General features: G+C 39.3%; 1 protein-coding gene across 6 annotated transcripts in view; it reads left to right on the top strand.

The window, feature by feature from the left end:
- LOC126482339 (CCR4-NOT transcription complex subunit 1) overlaps positions 1–21,619 on the top strand; it is a 129,116-nt gene extending 107,497 nt beyond the window's left edge. For all 6 annotated transcript variants that reach the window (XM_050106420.1, XM_050106415.1, XM_050106417.1 and 3 more), the window contains exons 34-42: positions 8,923–9,159; positions 9,296–9,442; positions 9,669–9,803; positions 10,615–10,818; positions 10,901–11,056; positions 11,158–11,407; positions 14,734–14,866; positions 20,482–20,616; positions 20,697–21,619. In XM_050106420.1, the coding sequence (XP_049962377.1) occupies positions 8,923–9,159; positions 9,296–9,442; positions 9,669–9,803; positions 10,615–10,818; positions 10,901–11,056; positions 11,158–11,407; positions 14,734–14,866; positions 20,482–20,616; positions 20,697–20,775 (1,476 nt within the window). In that variant the 3' untranslated portion in view covers positions 20,776–21,619. The remainder of the gene's footprint in view (positions 1–8,922; positions 9,160–9,295; positions 9,443–9,668; positions 9,804–10,614; positions 10,819–10,900; positions 11,057–11,157; positions 11,408–14,733; positions 14,867–20,481; positions 20,617–20,696) is intronic.
- The last annotated feature ends 924 nt before the right edge of the window (positions 21,620–22,543 follow it).

The following is a 22,543-nucleotide window of genomic DNA, read 5'->3' as shown; positions in this document are numbered from 1 at the left end:
TGGTGCCGTCTTTGAAGTCTTTGAGAACCCTGACAGTGACCTGCGAGAACCCTAAAAACATTTGCCTTCAGGGACTTCTCTCCGACCTCCACTACCAGGGTTTGTGCTTTTGGTGCAACCTTCTGGTTGATCACTCTCCATTCTTCTGTCGAGACTTTTGGGTTCTGGGCCCCTATTTTCCCTAACAGAGTCTTAGGAGAGACTCCCTTAAGGATTTTGGTACCCCTATTGATATCTTTGCATTCTTAAGAAGCTCCACTGCAGTCTTAACCAGGAGCTTTGCATTTTCCCACAGGGATATCTTTGGGCACCTTTTCCTTGAGCCATTCCACCACGTGCACCCCGTCACAGACAAAAATGAGGGCACCACAAGTTAGATAGACCCTCTTGAAGTTGGGTCCTGGGCCAGTGTCCCCCCCCCCCCCCCCCCCCCCAATCTTTTCGAAGAAGACCATCTGTACCAAATCCTCCTCCTGCGAGGTGATGGCCACCACTGAATAGCCTTCCTGGATAACTGCCATCCTAACTATAGGTCTGTTTCCGTATTTCTTGCCTTGGTTTTTTCGGGACTCATATATCCAGGGAGGAGGGAGTCTTTGATTCCTCCCTTATTCGCTTGCTACCAGTCTTTGACGTATTGGGGGTATCTTTGATGTATTGGGGGTTTGCGTATCCCCTTCAACCTGAGACAGTTTCTTTCTGGGGGTCTTAGGTTCAAGTCCCTTTAATTACCTTCCCTTGTCTTTAGGAAACCATTCTTTCCCTTCCTTTTTCCTCTGTTCCCCGAGTAGTTTCCTCCTCTGGGCTCCAGACAAGCCTTTGATCTTAATCTGATCTAGCTTCTCGGTTGCAGTTTCCAATTCTGGCTCAGGTCTAGACCCTGATTCAGTAGTGGGAATGCCTTCCATTGGTACTGACCCCGATGTTTGGATATCTGAGGTCTCAATTTGCCCCTCAGTTAGTTTGTTTTTTTGTTTTCTTTAGTCATGTCCATTTTGGTCCCACGAGATTTGGGGATCCACAAGGTCCACACCAAGAATACACTGTGTGGTGTAAGGCTACTTACTCAGGAAGGTAGCCCAGTATCCCTGAGGCTCCATTTGCAACACATCTTCCCATGTGCCATGCACCTCTCGGCACGGATCACATCACAGCTTGGGTTGGGTCAGGGAGTTAGGCAGGACTAGGAGTGGATAGGGAAGATGGGACGTTGTGGGACACTCTTAGTCTGATCCATCACTTTCCAGCAGTAGATCCTCTACTTTCGGCATAGCCCTCAGCTTCACACAGGTACGCGTACTCAAGCCTCTCCACCTGCGCAAACAGTGCTTCATCAAGGTGGTGTTCCCCAGAGAGGTCTTCAGTCACTTAGACGTACACGGTAAGACTCTTGTTCACCTGGACAAAGTGTAACTCTTTCCCACACTTCAGATATTAAAATTGCATCAATACGGTTGAAAACTTTTTCTTTACCTTCTTAGATTTTTTGTAAAATGTTCATCATTTGGTGTTTCTTGTACTGCATTTTCAGCGCTTTTATAACTCACTGACCCATAGGTTGTTGAACTGAAGTGATGTTTGGAGGTAAACGCACAAGCTGTATGCACTGCAGATTGTCAACTACTGGATGAGCAGGGCAGATATCTACCAGGAGAATAATTTTTTGTTTCTTTGATATTGGCTGAGAGTCCTGGTTATTCAGCCATTTCACAGAAATGTTAGATGTCATCCAAGATCTTGCATTGTTTTCATGAACTACAGGTAGAGAGTGATGATGTATCTAGGGTTTCTTGATTTTCTGATCACCAAGAGCTCTTCTTTAAATGATACTGTCATATTCTCTGCAGCCATAACTATGATTCTTACCTTAGGCATTTTCCCTCTTGAACACTGTTCATCATTAAATTTCAATATCCAATCTGGGGTCATGTTGTAAAACAAGCCAGTTTCGTTTGCATTGAATATATCATCTGGCTTTCAGCCCACACACAGAACAGGACACTTCTTAGATAGCCATTCATCTGTTGCGCCATCAGATACACCAGCAGCGCTGCCACAGATTATCTCGGTAATCATATTATGGCGACCTCGAAAACATTGTACATAAGATGAAGAAGAATTGAAGTTCGTTTTTCCCACCAGACATGCAAATTTGTTGGCTTTCGCTTGAAGAATAGGTCCATTGATTGGCACATTGTTTGGTCTTTGCAGCTTGAACCATGTAAGCAGGGCTTCTTAAATATCTTTGTGCTCAGATGGTATCACCCACTTGGTTGTTAAAGAATTTTATTTGGAAAGAGACTGTATTCTCTCTCTGCCCTTCAAAATTGTAGAAATCGTTGATTGTCAGACATCCAGTTCCTGTGCAGTGCTGACATTTGTTTCTCCATTTTCTAATCACCATATTATGTGTGACTGTTTTCAGTATTAAATACTTTCCTCTCTCTCTCTCTCTCTCTTTGACAACTTGCATTGACTGTCTAACACACATACTGACTTGAAACCAATGGTCTACAGAAAGCAAGAGTTTGAAAATAAGTGTTACATTGTTGTTAGTAATACCCATATATGTGAGAAAAAAATGGGCAATGGACATTATAGCTGATACATTTCTCTGAAAATTTAATAAAGAATCTGTTGTTTTATATGATAAGTCACAGTAAGCAATGTTGTACTTAATGATTTTTTAAATAGTCTTTTACATAGGATTTACACAGAACTGTCAGATTTCATTGTTATAGCCAATACGTCATTAAAAGTGATGTCACTATGAACGGTATTGTCGATATGAAAAATTCCATATCATAAATAGATGATTATTTGTTGTTTTTGTTTGACACAGTGTGTGCTGTATTTTCAGTTTTGTATACATGACAAATGAAATACACATCACAGCACTTCAAACCTCAAGTCTGCATATTTGTCTTCATAGTAACTATCTGGAGAGAATCTTCGTAGTTTTGCAGTAGGTGTACAAATATTTTTACACACAATTTGTGTATTTAATTTTTTAGCTTTTTAGTATTATTTTTATTCTTCTTAGATGCTGTTTCATCTGTTCTGTGCTGATGATTAGTAGTTGTACAAATGAAATGAATAAATTTGAGACTACTGCCTCATATAAGATTTTATGTATATAGACTGAAGTGGTGAGGAAAATTTGTGCCAAGGCAAGGAATTGAACCCGTGTCGTCTGCTTATGAGGCAGGTGCATTAGTCATTAAGCCACCTTGGCACAGCAGTTCACATAACTGCACGAATTATCCAGGCACGCCTCCCTCCTCGATCCAAATTTTCACTGAAATTATGTTATTACATTTGTGTAAGTCCCTACACCTGGGTTTCAGGCTGGATCCCCCATTTATGTTTGATGCTGAGTTGTTACTCCAGAACATGGAGAGCCTCGGCAATTGTGTTCATATGTAACGGGGGAATTTAAAGTAGACTGGGGCGGCAGTGAGAATTTGGTTCGAGAAGGAAGGCGTGCCAGGATAATTTGTGCAGTAGTGTGAACTGCCGTGAGGGGACCCAGGTTCGAGTCTCGACCTTGCTAAAAATTTTCACTCACCACTTCAGTTTATATACGTAAAAAAAGATTAACAGTTAGTTGTAGTATGCTAAGACTCCAAGCAGGGTGGTATGCCATACATGGGTGAAAGTTTTGCCATTCCTATCTGGTTTCTTGACATAGTTTCTCTGACCGTCTGTGTGTTAGTGTATCTTTCTTGGAGTGCTCATTTGTTATAACATTTAGAAACTGGCTCCCCAAAACTAGCAAAAGATTGCGAAACCTCGTGGCAGATCAAAACTGTGTGCCAGATGAAGATTCGAACTCGGGATCTTTGCCTCTCGCAGGCCAGTGCTCTTCTGACTGAGTTATCCAAGCACAACTCACAATCCATCCCCACAGCTTTACTTCTGCCAGTACATTTTCTCCTGCCTTCCAAACTTCACAGAAGCTCTCCTGCAAAACTTGCAGTCCTGAAAGTAAGAATATTGTGGAGACGTGGCTTAGCCACAGCCTGGGGCGGGCCTGCCAGGAAGTTTCTTATCAGCACACACTGCACTGCAGAATTAAAATTTCATTCTTGAAACAAAAGATTGTCATCATAGCAGCTTCACCTGCCAGTGTCTGTTGCATATGTTTCTGGAAGTTCTGTTACCAGGACAGATGGATCCCTGCTATGTTTCTGACCTGTTGCTGACTTGCGTAAAACTTGAGCATTTAAACTCTTCAATTGAGAAAACAAACAGCTACTTTTTATACAACTTCATTGACTTTTATATTGGTGTGACTGAGCTTAGCAGCATATCAGTCCAGTCAACTGTTCATATCTACACTGCATAGTGGTTTCTTAATTTTCTGTCCAGCATTCCTGTTGGTCTTTCCTGTCTCAAGCATTTGTGTTGTTACATATGGTCAACATCCTCACTTCTGTTGTTGTGGCAGCTATGAGCCAAGATGGCAAGAGTTGGACAGTCAAGGGTGAGGAGGAGCCCAGGAGGCTCAAGAGAAAGGCAGCTGGAAAGTTAACAATCTCTCTGTTGAAACATCTGCACTGTGTAGAACACTGAGGGGTCAGCTGTCTTCTAGGTTATGCTGGGCTGGCTGCTTGTGTATCCCATGCTGCTGATGCAGAGTCTGAGCTGTGCACTGGCAGACTCATTATGTAAGCCAACAATGAATCTTCTGTACCAGTGGCATGGCACGTACACTCGATGATGCCATACCTACTGCAGCTCCAGGCGGCACCTCAGCTCCTTCACAGTGGAGGAAGTGTGGCGCTTGTCTGCAGTGGTGGAGGGCAGTTGGTGTTCAAGGGGAGCAACCGTTTTTCCCTTAGCAAGAATCAGAGGCACTGCTGGAGTAGACCAGGGGTGGCCTACTGTGCTGTGGCACTAAGTCCACGAGCTGTTGCCACGCCATGGCCTTCAACGTGTGACTTCTACTGACAGGTCCATGTAGTGACCTCAGCCGGCACAGTCCCTTAGTTCTTGTAGAGCTGCAAGCCTGAGAATAATTTCGTTACAAAAGTCCAGTACTTATAGTCTGCAGTGACATGCTTGTTGTGCATAAGGTCCGCTACCAGTTGTGTATCCTAAAATACCAATGCCACTGCCAGTGTGGAAATTTACCTTTCTGTTAGCTGCACTAGTTTGTCCAGTATCACTCTTTCAGTAACCTAACATACCTCACAACATTGTGTTGGCCCTGTTGAATTATTACAATAACAGCATTCCGCACTCTCCTGTTGTTGGCGCATCTGCAATACACCGCTCAGGCTCACACTAATTCGCCCATATGTGGTCAGTGCACTACATTGCCGCTCTGTGAACAAGACCTGGTTCCTCGGGTTGACTTTAAAAAAAGTTTCATTGTATACTATACACTGACGTGACAAGAGTCATGGGATAGTGATATGCACATGTACAGATAGCGATAGCTGTAAAAAGCGCAGTGCATTGGCGGAGCTGTCATTTGTGCTCAGGTGATACATGGGAAAAGGTTTCTAATGTGATTATGGCTGCATGACGAAAATTAACAGACTTTGAAGGTGAAATGGTAGATAGGTGGGGCTAGAAGTGTGGGTCATTCCATTTCGGAAATTGTTAGGGAATTGGATATTCAGAGATCCACAGTGTCAAGAGTGTGCCAAGAATATCAAAATTCAGGTATTACCTCTCACCACAGACAGCGCAGTGGCCGACAGCCTTCACTTAATGATCAGCAGCAGCAGTGTTTGTGTAGAGTTGTCAGTGGTGACAGACAAGAAGCGCCGCAGAAATCAATGTGGAACATATCCAGTAGGACAGTGCGGCGAAATTTGGCCTTAATGGGCTGTGGCAGCAGATGCCCAACCAGAGTGCCTTGGATAACAGCATGACATCGCCTGCAGTGCCTCTCCTTGGCCCTCGAGCATATTGGCTGCGCCCTAGACAACTGGAAAACCATGGCTTTCTCAGATGAGGCCCAATTTCAGTTTGTAAGAGCTTATTGTGAGGTTAAGGTATGATGCAGACCCCAGAAAGCTATGGGACCCATTTGTCATCAAGGTACTGTGCAAGTTGGTGGTGGCTCCACAATGGTGTGGCTGTGTTTTGATGGAATGATCTGTGTCCACTGGCCCAACTGAACAGATCATTGACTGTTAATGATTGATTGGGTACTTTGAAACCATTTGCCACCATTGGTGGACTTCATGTTCCCAAACAATGATGTAATTTTTATGGATGGCAGTGCGCCACATCAGATAGTTAAAGCGAATGGTTTGGCCAACCAGATTGTCCAACACTAATCCTGTCGAAGTGGGAAGTAATCAAGAGGCCAGTTTATGCACAAACTCATGCACTGGTAACACTGTCTCAATTATGGCGGCTATAGAGGCAGTGTGGCCCATTATTTCTGCAGGGGGACTTCCAGCAACTTGCTGAGTCCACGCCACGTTGAGTTGCACTACACCAGGCAGAAAGATGTCCGACAGGATATTAGGAGATATCCCATGACTTTTATCACCCTCAAGTGTTAGATACTGTATCCAATCTTTCTTTGTATACTGATTATTACTAGTTTCCTTAGGAGTCTATTTATCACACTTGTTTTGTTCTTTTGGCAGTTTTGACCTTCGTAATAGTGCTGCTGCCTCATTACCTTGTAACCCTAAATTACACCTTTTTTGCATTCACACTAAAATCTCTCTCTCAGCTCAGCAGAGTGAGAGCCACTGTGGCACTTTGTATTACAGCATTCAAAATCACTATCATGCATCGTTAACCTTCTCTGAACTGCTCTATATGCTACAGTAATGCTTGGCTGAAATGCATCTTTCGTGTGCAACAATGAATCCATCCATGGAATGGATGAGGTCAGGTTCTAAAGTTTGATTTAGAAATGTTATGTTTGACACGCGATAATTCCAAAGGTACTTCTGGCCAAAACAACAGTGGTTGTGCTACATTCAGTTGCGTGATCCCTATAATTGTGGCGATAGATGGAAGGTTGGCCCCACTATGTTGCATGTATTCTCGTTGATTAATAACCTGCTTCTCTTAATTTCAGTCTATCTGGCTTCTGTAAGCCCTGTTTTTAACAACTCGTCACTACTACCATGTTGTCATAAGTGGTGTAAACTTAGTGAAAACCTGCTTGCTGGAAACGCAGCTGGGGTCCTATGTTATCCTTTAGTCTTGCCCCTTCCATCTGGCTAAGAACAACTGTACCATTTATGTGCTTGGGCTGGTTTCTATCACCCTTGTCAAGCGCACCATGACCTTCGCCCTTCGTCAGTGTTGTAGCTCCTCTGTAATTATTGCAGGACTGCTATTGTCTTTCAAAATTAGTAATGTACCATAGATCCTCACATCCGTTAACTTTCCAATAACAGCTCACCACCCTAGATATGTGTGAATGGCATGACACTTTAACTGTGCATGTCTTCCTGTTACTGTGAATTGAATTAGAATATTCAGTCAAGCTCAGTCAGCTTTGCTTCTACTGATGATACTGTGTGATGGTAGAAAGGCAGGTTTTGTCTACTGGGGTCCACAAACAGGCTTAACTCGGGCAGTAGCTCACTTCATGCTTTCTTGGTTATCGAAAAATAGTTTTTAAGAAGATAGTCTTTTGCAAAATCGGTTTCTGGTTTTGGATACTCATTATGCAGCTGTCAAATTTTAAAATAATAAAACAATACATAAATGCTAAATTATATCTTCCAAAACTGCACTTTTGAGCATCACACGCAAATGTGAATTATAGATATAGAAAATGAGGAGTGTGAAATTGAAAAACTGAAGTTTCCAGACTAGAAGCACTAGTCATTAAATTCTACATCTAATACAAGAACACCCTCCCCCCTTCTCTAACAACTGTCAGTTGTTTGTAACTATCACAAGGTAGTGCCCTTTTGATTGAAAAAAGACACAGTTCATTCTGATTTTAAGTAGGGTCACTGGACAGCTACACAGAATTACAAACCTCTACCACATTGTCACCAAATTTTTCTGGAATTATGACAATATTTTATGCTTGTACAAGAGGACTTCAGAAAGTAAGTTACAGGTCGTCCCTCATTCAGGACCATTGTATTACTTGAGTGAGTGGCACACTGTCATAAGAGAGTACATATTCAAGGCATTGTACAATTACAGTTCTGCTGCGGTACGGATAACAGGTGTATCACAATGTGGGAGTGAAATGAAATGGCACAGCAACTGGTAATGTACTCCAAAGTTAAAGCATGTGGCATAAAACATATAAGCATAATAAGCATAAAGAGTCACCATGAATTTCTGGCAGTGTATGGACCAAACACAATGTTGCATCCAGCCGTAATTAAATGATGTCAACAGTTTGACGAAGTCCACACAGACATAGATGATGGTGATTGGGAAGGAATGCCATTGACATAGACTACTGATGAAAGTGTCCAGGCAACTGAGTAACTGATTCGCAGCAGTCACAGATTTTCTGATGGTGTGGTCATTCACACAACAATTCTCAAATTACTCGGTAACCAAGGAGATGATTTTTATTGTTGAGGAATAGGATGATTGTTGGAACATTCTGATTTTTTGGAGAGACTTGAATTTTGAAAAATTGTACTATGTATCTGTGTCACTTTGCAACTTAATGCAGCATTCAGTAATAGTTACTTGTCCTGCCACAGTAATGTGTTACTTACTTTTTGAAGTCCTCTTGTATGTGATTACTATTTGGATACTGGCCAACTGCTCTTATGGTAGTGAAATAAAAAGGTAAAATTAAAGTCCATTAAATTAGGGATCAGCCTTTTTCTGTACCATTTGCTTCACTACTTGGGTTAAACATGTTTTACAAAATTTGTCCCCAGAGCAGCCTGTGATGACAAAAATTCATTGGCACACAATGCTTACTGAATGTGTACTTTTTTCTTATTGTTGCAGATGAATGGCCACGGAATTCTTAAAACAGATGATCTCATTACACGTTTTTTCCGACTGAGTACACAAATGTGTGTGGATGTTTGTTATCGAGCACTTGCTGAACAAAATGGTTCACCGACAATGGTTCGTGCAAAATGTTTTCACACATTAGATGCATTTGTACGTCTCATTGCTCTATTAGTGAAACATTCAGGAGATGCATCAAATACAACAACAAAAATCAACTTGTTAAATAAGGTATGTGGTTTACCTGCAAGAAAGAAAATATTTGCACTAAGGTTATTCTATAACCGACTGAATTGTTAATGATGATGATGATATGATGATGGTGGTTCAAAGATTTATAAACATGTCATTAATTTTATATTTCTAGGTGCTAGGAATTGTAGCAGGAGTTCTGCTGCAAGATCATGACAATCGCTTAGCAGATTTTCAGCAATTACCATATCACCGTATATTTATAATGCTGTTTTTGGAACTGAATGCACCAGAACCAATCTTAGAAGCCATAAATTTCCAGGTTTGTGCAATATAACAATGCCTTTTCTTAATGTTGTCTTTGTTATTGTTTGTGAAATTTGTTTTAACAGTGAGCATGACACATTTCTCATTTTCTATCCAAAATACTGCTGAAGTATATATTTATTGCTCTCATTGTAAGAATGGAATAGTTTTCTATTGTATCATTATATGAATATTGGAAAAAGCTAGTCTAGTTAATCTACTCCTTTATTTTTTGTTATTAGGTGTTGACTGCATTCTGTCATACAATGCACATTCTGCGACCAGCAAAAGCTCCAGGTTTTGCTTATGCTTGGTTGGAACTCATCTCCCATCGTGTGTTTATTGGAAGGATGCTAGCACTTACCCCTCAGCAGAAGGTATGCTCAAGAGTTAGAATCTGGTCTTAAAAGAATTTATATGTAATGTGTTGAAAATCAGTTTGAGTTTTCACCTCTGCTTTTGACCGTTTAAGGTCTCTTACTTTACCATTGTGGTTATTATATGAATTGTATGTTAGAGGGAGATTATTGTGGTTGTTGTTTGGTACTGGAACACGTTTGTGTTTGAATTTTTTTTGTGATGCACGATGTGTTTCTGTTTCTTGTATTTTGAATGGACCTTTGTTATGCATTTGCACAGTGTATACCTTCAACAATTAGGTCTCGGTTCCCAACTAAAGTATTGCTTATATTGAGACATTTAGTAGTATTTTCTAGTTTGACACTTTAATTATTGGAAGGTGTAAGTTTTAGATGTATAGCAAAGTGGTTGTTCGCATCTGCAATTTGTTTTGTAATTGGAAAGTGCGACAAAACTAGAATTTTTGACATTGTAAAGAAGAAAAGTAGTTCACCATTGTGAAAGACATATTTGGACCATAAACAAAATAATCAGGAACTAGATTGTTGATGTGTGTGGGATCTTGTGACTAGCCTCGACATGTTAAGGTACATCGTTATAGAACACTGTTCCATGGACATTTCAACCATGTTTTTGTGTTTTATAATAATGCAGCTGGATACCAATAAGATTTTTTTTCAAATTGGCACTAGCTGTGGAAGCCTATGAATTTACATACCCTCACTGTTTTCCTTTATAAAAAAATCTTGTACTCTACCTGGATTTCTTTATTGGTGTTAAATTTATGATGAAGTGATGGTGTTTCTTGGTATTTGTTCCATTTTTTAGGGATGGGGAATGTACGCCCAGCTTCTCATAGATCTGTTTAAGTTTTTGGCACCCTTCCTCCGTAATGCAGAACTAGCGAAGCCAGTAACACTGCTGTACAAAGGAACACTGAGAGTGTTACTAGTGCTCCTTCACGACTTCCCAGAATTTTTATGTGATTATCATTATGGATTTTGTGATGTAATACCGCCAAATTGCATACAGGTATAACATCTCACAGCAACTACTTATTATTTATTTTAGTAGTTGTGAAATGATAAATATAAATTGTTTTATACCTTTTCAGATGAGAAATTTAATATTGTCTGCATTTCCAAGAAATATGAGACTGCCAGATCCATTCACACCAAATCTGAAAGTGGATATGTTACCAGAAATTATTCATGCTCCAAGAGTAATAACAAATTTTGCTTCCATGATTCAGCCAATGAGTTTCAAGAAAGTAAGCCAAACATTTGTAGCATCACTTGTTGTCTAATGTTCTTTGTTTACTGTAGTGGCTCATTAAACAACATTAATCTGTACATATTGTCTTTGTTCCAGGATTTGGATTCATATCTCAAAGCTAGAGCACCAGTAACATTTCTTTCAGAGCTAAGAAGCAACTTGCAGGTATCCAATGAACCTGGAATGCGGTACAACATACCCTTGATGAATGCTTTGGTGTTATATGTGGGAACGCAAGCCATTGCATACATTCGCAACAAGGGGCTTACACCAAATATGTCTACAATTGCCCATTCATCACACATGGACATATTTCAGAATTTGGCTGTTGATCTTGATACTGAGGGTAAATACCATTTGCTTTTGTTTACTTGATGAACATAATTTCTTTTAGAACAGTCTTACAGTGGAGATGATGATCCTGTTTATAAGAAGTCATATACACTCATGATCATAAATTAAGGATAGTTGCAGAATGTGGTGCCACACAACGTGGCACTACACAAAATTGGCACTAATAGCATAGGCACATAGGGAACACACGACACAGATCTGTAAGTCCATGGTATTGGTGGTAAGTTGAGAAAACCGTCCCAAAACACATGTGCTACAAAGCACCACTGTTTCCTGCACATGTACTCTGACAGGATATGACCATGCACACATACACAGGCCGTACAACGGGTTGGCATACCCTGAGTCAGGTGGTTGAGCAGCTGCTGGGGTATAGCCTCCCATTCTTGCACCAGTGCCTGTCGGAGCTCCTGAAGTGTCCTAGGCATTTTGAAGATGTGCAGCAATACGTCGACCGAAAGCATTCCAGACGTGCTCAATGGGGTTTAGGTCTGGAGAACAGGCAGGCCGCTCCATTCGCCTGATATCTTCTGTTTCAAGGTACTCCTCCACGATGGCAGCTCAGTGGGGCCATGCGTTATCATCTAACAGGAGCAAGGTGGGACCCACTGCACCCCTGAAAAGGCGGACATACTGGTGCAAAATGATGTCCCAATACACCTGACCCATTACAATTCCTCTGTCAAAAACCTGAAAGGGTGTACATGCACCAGTCATGATCCCACCGCACACCATCAAACCACGACCTCCATACAGGTCCCTTTCAAGGACATTAAGGGGTTGGTATCTGGTTCCTGGTTCACGCCAGGTGAAAACCCAGTGAGAATCACTGTTCAGGCTACACCTGGACTCGTCCGTGAACATAACGTGGGATGATTGTTCCAATGACCATGTACTGTGTTCTTGACACCAGGCTTTATAGGCTCTCCTGTGACTAGGGGTCAGTGGAATTTACCATGCAGGTCTCGAGGCGACTAAACTTGTCTGCTCAGTCATCTGTAGACTGTATGTCTGGAGACAGCTGTTCCAGTGGCTGCGGTAAGGTCTTTGGCAAGGCCACCTGTAGTACTCCATGGCTGTCGGCGGTCACTGATGGTGAGATAGCGATCTTCTTGTGGTGTCGAACACTGTGAATGTTCCATACTGCAGTGCCTGGACATGTTTCGTGTCTGCTGGAATTGTTGTCATAATCTTGAGATCACACTGAGGGCCCGTGCTATGACCTGCTGTGTTTGACCAGCCTCCAGTCACCCTAGTATTCTACTCCTCATAACGCCATCAATGTGTAGTCTTTGAGCCATTTTCAACACACAGTCACCATTAGCACGTCTGAAAATGTCTGCACTCGTACTTGCTACTCTCGCTGTACCTCTGCGTATGTGGACTGCTGCCAGCACCACCGTGCGACGACCGCAGGTTAGTTACACCACATGGTCATACCCTGAGGTGATTTAAACTTGCAAACTGCCCACCAGAGCGTTGTTTCACCATGTATCAGCATTATTCTTAATTCATGAGCACGAGTGTGTTTCATTTTATTATATCACCTAAACTGGACATCATGACATTCATTTAATTATTGGTGCCCATTATGATGTCACATTGTGTGGATGCATTTAGGTACCTGTGCAGTTGTGTGTGTGAAAGATGGTTTTGTTTCCCTCTAATTTAAAGAAACAGTAGGTCGAATGCTGACAATCCCTATACCGTTAAGTTTTTCAGCGTCCTGCATGTCAAATATTGCAACATTTACCTTTTTCATTTTTGTTAATAATAAAAAAAAGTTTCCATCCTACCATCCACAGTAAAAGTTAGTGCTGTCTTTTTGCAACACCCTATTTTCTCTCCTGTCAAGTAAAAAATGTGAACCATATTAAAACCAGTGCAGTGAAATGATATAAAAAAAAAAGAAATAGATTGTAATCTCGTATCCTCTTGTCTAAAATTTTTTATCATCCATATGTCACTTCCATGTTATACAGTATTTCAGATTCACAATTTCAGGAGCTTTTTCTTCAGACTCAGTCTTACACATGTAGCAGTTTGAGTGTCTCGTAAATTGATACCCAGTCATTCCTTGGATTTGTTCCAACACTTACCATTTTCTAGTAAAGCACACACACACACACACACACACACACACACACACACACACACACACACTCTTACATCTGCAGTTGAACTGTATCCATTCTTAATCAGTTTTAATCATGTGAACAGTTTAATCTTCAATCTGATGTATTCAAATCTTAGTCTTCCAGCTGCAATCATTTATCTCTGTGGAGTTTTGAAGAAATGTTGCACAATGCCCCCATTGTCTTAAGTGTAGGTAGTTTCCCCAGCAGGGTCCATGTGCAATTTTGTATCTAAATAGAAATACCATTGATTATACTGTAGAGCATTGAGTGTCAGTCTTGGAAGAGAGAAAAGTAATTGTGTGATGTCTGTAAATATGCTTCTACAGTCATGTAAGTGTACACATGTGGAATTTAATATTTCCTGACACTCTCTTTAAAGAAATAAGATTTTTGGTTCCTACTTTCACTTACTACAGTAGAGAAACGATTGAAGTGAGTCCAAGTGAAATGCCTTGTCAGTTTAGGTAGGCATCATTAGGAATGTAATGTGAGATACTTAGTAGTTTTAGTGTAATACTGACAGTTACAGCAACGTTGTATTGATGTTTAGGTGTGATGCCTTCACCAACTTAACAGTGAAGTTTTGTGTTTGTGCTGCTGAAAGTATTTTATTCAGCTAGGCACATGACAATGACGGCCTCTAATTAAAGACGTTAATACAGCCATCTTTGTTGGAACCACAGTCTATACTTTTTGCTAAGCGGATCAGTATCTGAGCATACTTGATAGTGGATGAGTCATTCAGTTCAGTGAAAGAGCTCGATAGATTATTGATTAGTACTGTTTATATTTATAACAAAACAAGATTATGCAGAATGAAGTAACTAATGTTGTTCCCTTATACATCTTGTGAAGTAAAAGAAATATAAGTATGTGTGAGAGATATTGTTTTCATAGCAGCTTAGAAGTTGCTGAATGGCAAATACAACATATAAAATTCGATTTGTCAATTCAGTGAATTCATAAACTCTAGACATGCAAAGGTTGTTACCTTAACTATTTGTAGCAATAGCAGTGTGTCATCTTTTCATGTATATGGTGCAATGTTATGCATTGTTGGCAGTACTTGGTTTCAAAAGGAGCTGCTGTTAATCTATTTGTTCCAGATAATTTGAGTTTGTGTTTTGCCTAAGCTGTTTTACCCTTCATTTCTTTTACAATTGCTGTTTCATATATTTAGGGCGGTACCTTTTTCTGAATGCTATTGCCAACCAGTTGAGATATCCAAACAGCCAGACACACTACTTCAGCTGTACATTATTGTACCTTTTTGCTGAGGCCAATACAGAAGCTATCCAGGAACAAATTACAAGGTAAGTTAATTGTAGTATATAGATAAATGTAAATTTTACCAGATTGTTTGCTTCACTGGGTCATAACATGTGCTTGAATTGATTTTTATTTTTAAAAAAATTTTTTTCTGCCTTAAATTTCTGAGAATATCTCTATAAAAATCAGAAAATTGACCTTCCAGCTCTTTGCCATTACCTACAAAGTAGTCCCCTTATGCTTTTGTGCAATACTTTCAGCTATTTTCCTATTGTTGGAAGCAGTGTTCTATATGGCTACTGGCTGAATTGTATTCAGAATTAGTTGAGATATTGCACAAATGTCTCCTTTGGAGTGAAAATGCTGCTCTCTCATACAGTTGTCATAATAGTATTTATTCTCTCATCTCTCAGGCGTCAAATATCTTCCCTCAATCTCCTCAAAACATCAAAAAAATTCCTTGTGGACAATTTGTCGAATGTCAAAGAAAATCATTAGGATTGATTTGATGTTGCTGTAAACTTTGTCGGCTTGGTTGGACTGTGAGGAGATGGTGTATTCATACTTTTAAGATAGTTTTGTTTTGGGCTCATAACCATAGACCTATTTTTCATCAGCAGTTATTACCCTGCACGAAAAATTTGGATCAGCTCAAACTGTTGTTTGGCTTTCATTGCCCACCCGAAACCAATAGTCTCATTAGTTAGCATTCAGAAAGATAAGGAACAAACTTGACATATCCGGTATGAATTCCAACAATTTTGCGAACCTCATGGATTGTCTGCCTTCTGTTCTTGTGGGTCACTTTCTCATACTTCCGCGATCTCCAGAGTTGTGCATGATGACAGTTGGCCCAATAGTTTGCCATCCTCCATAACTCCCGGCCATCTTTAAATCACTTAAACTGCTCAATTGTTCTTGCTTGGCCCAGAGCTTGCTCACCAAAAGCTAGCCTTAGCATATTTCAACGGCAGTTTTGTGGATCTTAAACAAAAATTAATAGTGATACTTTGGTCCTTCAAGTTGGCCATTTTTAAATTGAAATACTGAAGAACCTGGAGTAAAAAAAATTAAATGATCACACTGATGCACTCATAGTGGCATCATGTGGCTGACTGGCAGTTAAAAAACGCAAATACAAGAAGTTTACAATGCTGATTGTTTGGGTGCATTATTCCAATTCTCTAAAGGTTTGGGCAGTACGTCGTATGTATGTAGGATAATACGTAGCCTTAATCGGTGGATATATGCAAAACTAACAGCAGCAGTGCGTAAATGTGTTAAGTAGAACTTGATAGTAACTATGTTAAGTAGAACTTGATAGTAACTGTAGTTTCTACTTTTGTATATGATACACTGTTAGCCACCAAAAAACGCAACACCGGGAAGGATAGTAGTAACAAAATTTTAGTAAGCGGTGTAGTAGGAAGAACACATTATTAAATTTGTAGATGATGTGAGGGGTATACAGTGTGCCAAATTAGTATACAGAACGGCCACTCTAGAAGCAACAACCTGGCAGGGCACAGTTGAACTGAGTTTGATGACGGATAAGGGTATGTCATTCCCTGGTGCTTCAACACTTACGAAGAATTTATTTGTCACAGTGGTTGGAGAGTGACGATGTGAAAGTCTCTTCGCTACCCAGAGTGAGAAATTTTCAATGGGTGAGAGGTTAAGAGAACGTACTGGTTAGAACAATTGCCTAACACCCTCTGCCTCTGTATCAAGATAGTACGGGACAACATGGGCGAAATGTGTTATTGTGTTATCCTTTTGGAAAGTAATGTCACAGAGACCTTGAAGATAGGATGTCAGAGATGCAACCACTGGTAACCAAGTAACCAGTTATGAGAAGGGGTGATCATGTTGTGTACGCAATAGTATCTGTTACTGAAAATGTAGTATGATGGTATTCTGTGTCCCTTGTTGCCATTTGGTACGCCAGTGACACCATTCTGCTGTGCTTAATCGTAGGAAGTCACAACAGAGGTCACCTTTCTGAGCGTCTGTGGTGCTCCAGACATCGTCACATTGTTATTTCGTGTGGATAGTTGTCTCGTCTTGATGCAAATGAGCCCATTTCCTTATTCATTATATGGGACATGGCCATATCCTGCAGGGCAAATTGAACAGTGTCTGTCCTCTCGGGGCACTAGTCTCATGGAGCCACTGGCATAATATTATGAAAAGGAAAGTTGCCGCTCACCATATAGCAGTCGCAGATAGGCACAACAAAAGGACTGTCGCAAATAAAGCTTTCGGTCAGTAAGGCCTTTGTCAAAATATAGACAACAGGTGCGCGCGCTCACGCTCACGCAAATGGAACTCACACACACATGATTGCAGTCTCTGGGAACTGAAGTCACACTGGGAGCAGTAGCACCAGTGCAAGATGGGGTGGTGACTGGGTGAGGGAAATGAGGAGGCTGGGTCAGAGAGACTCAGCATCTCTGCCACATGGTGAGTGAGTGTCAACTTTTTCCTTTCATAATATTGTTACATTCCATCCTGATTTTTGCCTGAAGCCACTGAGATCCCATACGGTGTTGACTAGGACCTCCTCAACCTATCAGTTCGATATATGCATGATAGTTGTTGGATCCTGACCAACACAAGCACCATGGAACAATGAACTGCAGTCTTGATAGGTCACAATCCTCCTCCTGTCAAATCCTGACACCTGCTGTTAGATATTTCTCCTTACACGAGACTGAACATAATCTTCTCAAAAACAAATAACACTCTGATCTGATTTGGAAATCAGAAACCTGCTGAATGACCTTTCCTTGTTTACAGAATGTAAATAGCATTGAGCATCCGTACTTTGTACATTTGCACTGAAGTGCCAATCATTTGCATAACCATGTACACAGTAAACTTCCTGCCAACTTAACATTTGTTGTGTGTAATCTTCATGGTATTCAAATTTTAATGGCCAGCAGTATGTATAAATTTTACTTGTAGCTGCAACTTACGGCTGTATATATACAATTTGTTTGTAATGCAGCTGACTGGTTGTACTCTTTAAAATATTGATTACATAATGGATGGCATCATAATATACAGTTACCACTACCTTAATCAGACACAGCAACTGCATAGATTCTTTAATGATTTCCTACATTCAGATAATAATATTATTTTAGTAATGAAGCTTTTTTGTATTTTTTTTTTTTCCTAATAAATGATTCAAACTGATTGAAATTTCTGTAAATGGAGTCCTTGTGAAACAACGTATTATTGAGAGTCCTGTTAAAGGAAGCAGATATGCTTTAATGAGCTTTAGGGGAGTGAAAAGTGGCAGTTATATATTGTCATGCACTGTACACACGCATGCGCTCAAATGCAAATCGTCTATTTTTGACAAAGGCCTTGTTGATCAAAAGTTTTTTTTTTTTTTTTTTTTTTATCTGCTATACAGTGGGTTGCAACTTTCATACAACTGTCACATTCCATCCTCAATTTTTCATTATTTCACATATGTTACCAAATACAGAGCTAATGTAGTCCTCCTCCTATTACCCAAAATAGAACACGGTGTTTCCTGGACAAATATTGAAAGCTAAGCTGCAAGTTGTAAGATGCCATGGATGTCTGTCAAGGGATTTCAACTTTCCTCACAAACTGTCCTAGTAGCCATCCCTTTATCAAGATGTAATACTCTTGTAGATGGTAATCAGTTCATTCAAAACAGCTATCACTTGGTGCTAAGTAATTTTTCAGGTGAAAGTAATGGACATAAAGTGCTGTAGTTTCTACATCAAACTGCTTCAGTGATAAGTTTGTTGAGTCCCTCATAACAATTAGTTAGATCTTGATTTGTGGAATGTGATCATTTTTGGCCATTGACATTTGCCTTCACCATTCAGTGGCAAGCTCTTCCACTCAAGGGACAGTTTCATAGGTGGATACACTTACATGAGAAAGAGGAGAGGGGGTCAGTAACTGGAAGTTACTAATTCAGGTGTTGTTCAGCTGAGTAAGACTGAAACATTGTCCTGAATTAAGTGGAAGCCCTATTTAATGATTGAGAGTTAGTGACAGTTTGCTGCACATAATGTTCAGGCATCACATTTTCAGACTAAAAGGGTAAAAGTCATTCAAAGCCAGAGACAGAAAAAACACACACAGCCTTGACAAATATCTCCAAACACAACAGGCTATTCAAGTACCTCCTCAAAAGCCTTGGAAAGCATGAGGAAGATTGCAGTGGGGTAACAGAGGTTGCAGTTTAACCAGAATTGTCCAGATTTTGAGAGAAATGCCTGCAACTGTCCATGTGATGTGCCCAATTGATCCCACAGAAAGCAGCATCTATTATTCTACCATCATTAGGTGTTGAAAAAAGTTGCAGCCTGTCACAGTATGTAGCCCATCTTGATCCCCAATATCAAAGCAGAGATCTTTCGTACACTTGCCAGTAGGTACTGTACTGTTGCCATCACTAACAACAGAAACAAGACAAGAGAAAAAAGACAGCCTGATTTGAAAGAGATAAGAAAAAACTTCATATTTAATAAGGGGTTTCTGAGATGCTTGCAACAGTGGCAACGTTCATAGTGCCATTTTTTAAAGTGTAATATTGCATCTTTCATGCTGCTGAAGGTGTCTTTACTGTACATACATGATCCCAATGTATTTGTGAGAATCATTACACGTATGCTCTGAACACAGAACATTATAGTTACCCCAAGTATCAAGTGTAAACGAATTTCCTGAACATTCCAGTTTTTCTGGCTCATTTGAGGCATGATTATTACAACTTGAAAGCTTACCATCCATGCTAGTTTACAAAACATAAAATAAGGTAATTTATGAATTATGCTGAGAAACAATAGGAACCTTCATACATTCCTTACTCATTGTCCATTTTGTAGATATCTATTTAATCTCAAAGTAGTAAGATACAACTTGTAAGCATAGGTTTCATAAATGAACTTTCTTGAACATACTCTCACCTTCTTGCATTTTCTTTTGCATTTCAGGCATTAAGTAGTGCGTGTATATATATATATATATATATATATATATATATATATATATATATATATATATATATATATATATATATTTTTCAGTTGTGACTGCAGGTGGTTTCTCACCCTCCAGTTCTAAAGCCATATCTTATTGTAACTGGCTATTGTGAAACTCAAAATGTTTTCTTTGCAATAGTTGAAGAAGCAGATTTCTTCAGAATCGCGTCCATGCAAAAGTGGGCTTCGAAGTGTGTGGTTACAGATGAAGTCATTAGTATTTTTGAACCAGCTCCAGTAAAGAGGAGACTCAGTGTTTACCTGTAACAACTACTTCACATAAACAAAGTTTTCTTCTCTTTTAATCAATCCTCATAGAGCAGTAATGATTTTGTACCAAGGCTCTACTTTCATTTCTGTACTGTTCAACATTTCCGTGTATGTCAGACATTCATAGAGTGGGTAAAGTTTCCTTTGGATTACTACATTGAAAGATGGTGGTATAATTTTTTTTACATATGTACTAATACACACTGTTTAAAAGAACACAGTAATCATCATGTAAACAAAGTCATTTATGTGACCCAACCCTGGAGATGTACAGTAAAATAATTTTGTAATTTGTTTATATTGTTGTAAGATAAAGAGTTTAAAAAGTAATTATATGCTCTTATTAATTCAAGGGTCCTTCTTGAAAGACTGATTGTAAATAGACCACACCCGTGGGGCCTCCTCATTACATTTATAGAACTTATAAAAAATCCGACGTACAAGTTCTGGAATCATGAATTTGTCCATTGTGCTCCAGAAATAGAAAAGTAAGTACAGTTTATTATGATTAAATGTTGTGTTTTAGCTCTAGTCGTGTGATTATTTTGTGTTCTCTAATATTTTACAGGTTGTTTGAATCTGTTGCCAGATCGTGTATGGTCCAAAAACAAGGACAGCCATCTCAGGAAAATGAAATGCCTGAGTAATTTTTTATGAAGTTCAAGTTTTAGTTTTTGTAAAATAAATGTGATAAAGTCTCATTACTATAAATATTTAAAATAATACATGCACAAATGATACTATTGTAAATGAGTAATCTATCTGTAAAGAAAGAAGTTGAGAGCTCTATATATTTTCGGGATTACATTTCAGTTCCTCAGCTATTTTATGTTGAAAAGTTTTTATACAAAGGCTGTTTACAATTTGGAGAAAACAGGGAAGTGAATGTCTTTCTGTATTTAAGAAAATAGACATTTTAACAGTGTATTTGTCCTTAGTGCAACGAATTGTTGGTACCAACTTTAAGAAGTGTTTATTTTTGTGGGAAGAATCACTTTGCTCTGTGTACATTAAAAAAGTGTTTGCAAAGATAAAACAATACACTGGTAGATATCAAGGCAGTTTTATATAATAACAAAACAAAAAACTGTAAACACAAACCCCAATATAAGTATTATTTGATCCTTTGGTACTGGATTCAGAGCAATTCACATTGTGTTGCTTTGTGCTGCCAAATGATATTGTACCTTTCTCAGTGTTTGTTTCAATTTAGATGCTAGACAATGTGATAAAAGCATAATCATAACAAATTCCTAGGCTGTGATGAGATGAAAATATAGTATTAGCCAGAAGGTTTGCCAAAATCACGTCTGATATTTTATATTATGTAAAAAGTTAATTTACTGTATCTAAATGTGAATATTACATACCACTGTATGTATAAAAATCAATCGTTGTTTATAAATAGCCCGTCTTTCTCGTAGTAACACATTTCAAGATTATTGTACTACTTTTTGAAATATATTGGTATAAATAAATGTATTGGATTAATGTTCTCCAGCCTTATGCATTACTCTTTAATGTTATGAAATGTTTTTAATGACCTGAGAGTAAAAGTAAAAAGGAAAGGAGAAAAAATAAACCTTGCCATGATTTATGAACAAAACTAAATTCTGTGTGCACTCTGTCTTATTCATTCATTTATTCATTTGTCAGAGTAAGGGAATATGAATGTGATTTATTAAAATATTTACAGAAACAGTTTCAGTAGTCAACTCTCACTTCTTCATTAACCCTTTAGTTGTTCTAAAAGTCAAAACAGTACAGAAAAGTAAGTACATTATATTTGATTCTACCATACTTGTTATCTTGAGGTGCAGTGTTGGGTCCCTGTGGAATGGGAGATACATTACAGCTGCTGGACCACAGCCTCCTCTACTGAGGAAGTGTCAGACAGGCCAATTGTATGCCTCCAAAATAGTGTCCTGGAATGTGGTGGTGGTGGTGGTGGTGGTGGTGGTGGTTGTTGTTGTGGTTGTTGTTGTTCTGTGGGTAGATTAGTGGTCCTGCCTCATGAAGTTTACTTACATTCATTTTAAATGGCTTTAATTTGGACCCCACTAATAATATAGATTTCCATATCCACAACTCCATTTAGTTATTTTGTAGTAGTTTATTGTCCGAGGTTGTGGCTCAGCAGCTTCATGTGTGTGTTTCAGGTGATCTTTTAAGTTTATAAATCACTAATAAAAACTAATCTTGGGTTTATTATTGCTAAGTACATCAACACAAGATCAATCCAGTAACCATCTTGCAGCCCTGTTGTCCCATCTTCACTCCAGATGAAAACCATGCACCACCATCTTGAAAACATACGCACATCTGTCAGCTGCTAAAGTGTCTATCAAAGCTGACTCATCACAACTACTGCTCACCCAAGTGCTACTGCCAAAAAGGTCCTTTTATCTAAGGTTT

The sequence above is a fragment of the Schistocerca serialis genome, chromosome 5, assembly GCF_023864345.2.
Source record: "Schistocerca serialis cubense isolate TAMUIC-IGC-003099 chromosome 5, iqSchSeri2.2, whole genome shotgun sequence".
NCBI classification, from domain to species: Eukaryota; Metazoa; Arthropoda; class Insecta; order Orthoptera; family Acrididae; genus Schistocerca; species Schistocerca serialis.
The sequence above is the reverse complement of the archived record's forward strand: the minus strand, read 5'-3'. Positions and strand labels throughout refer to the sequence as shown.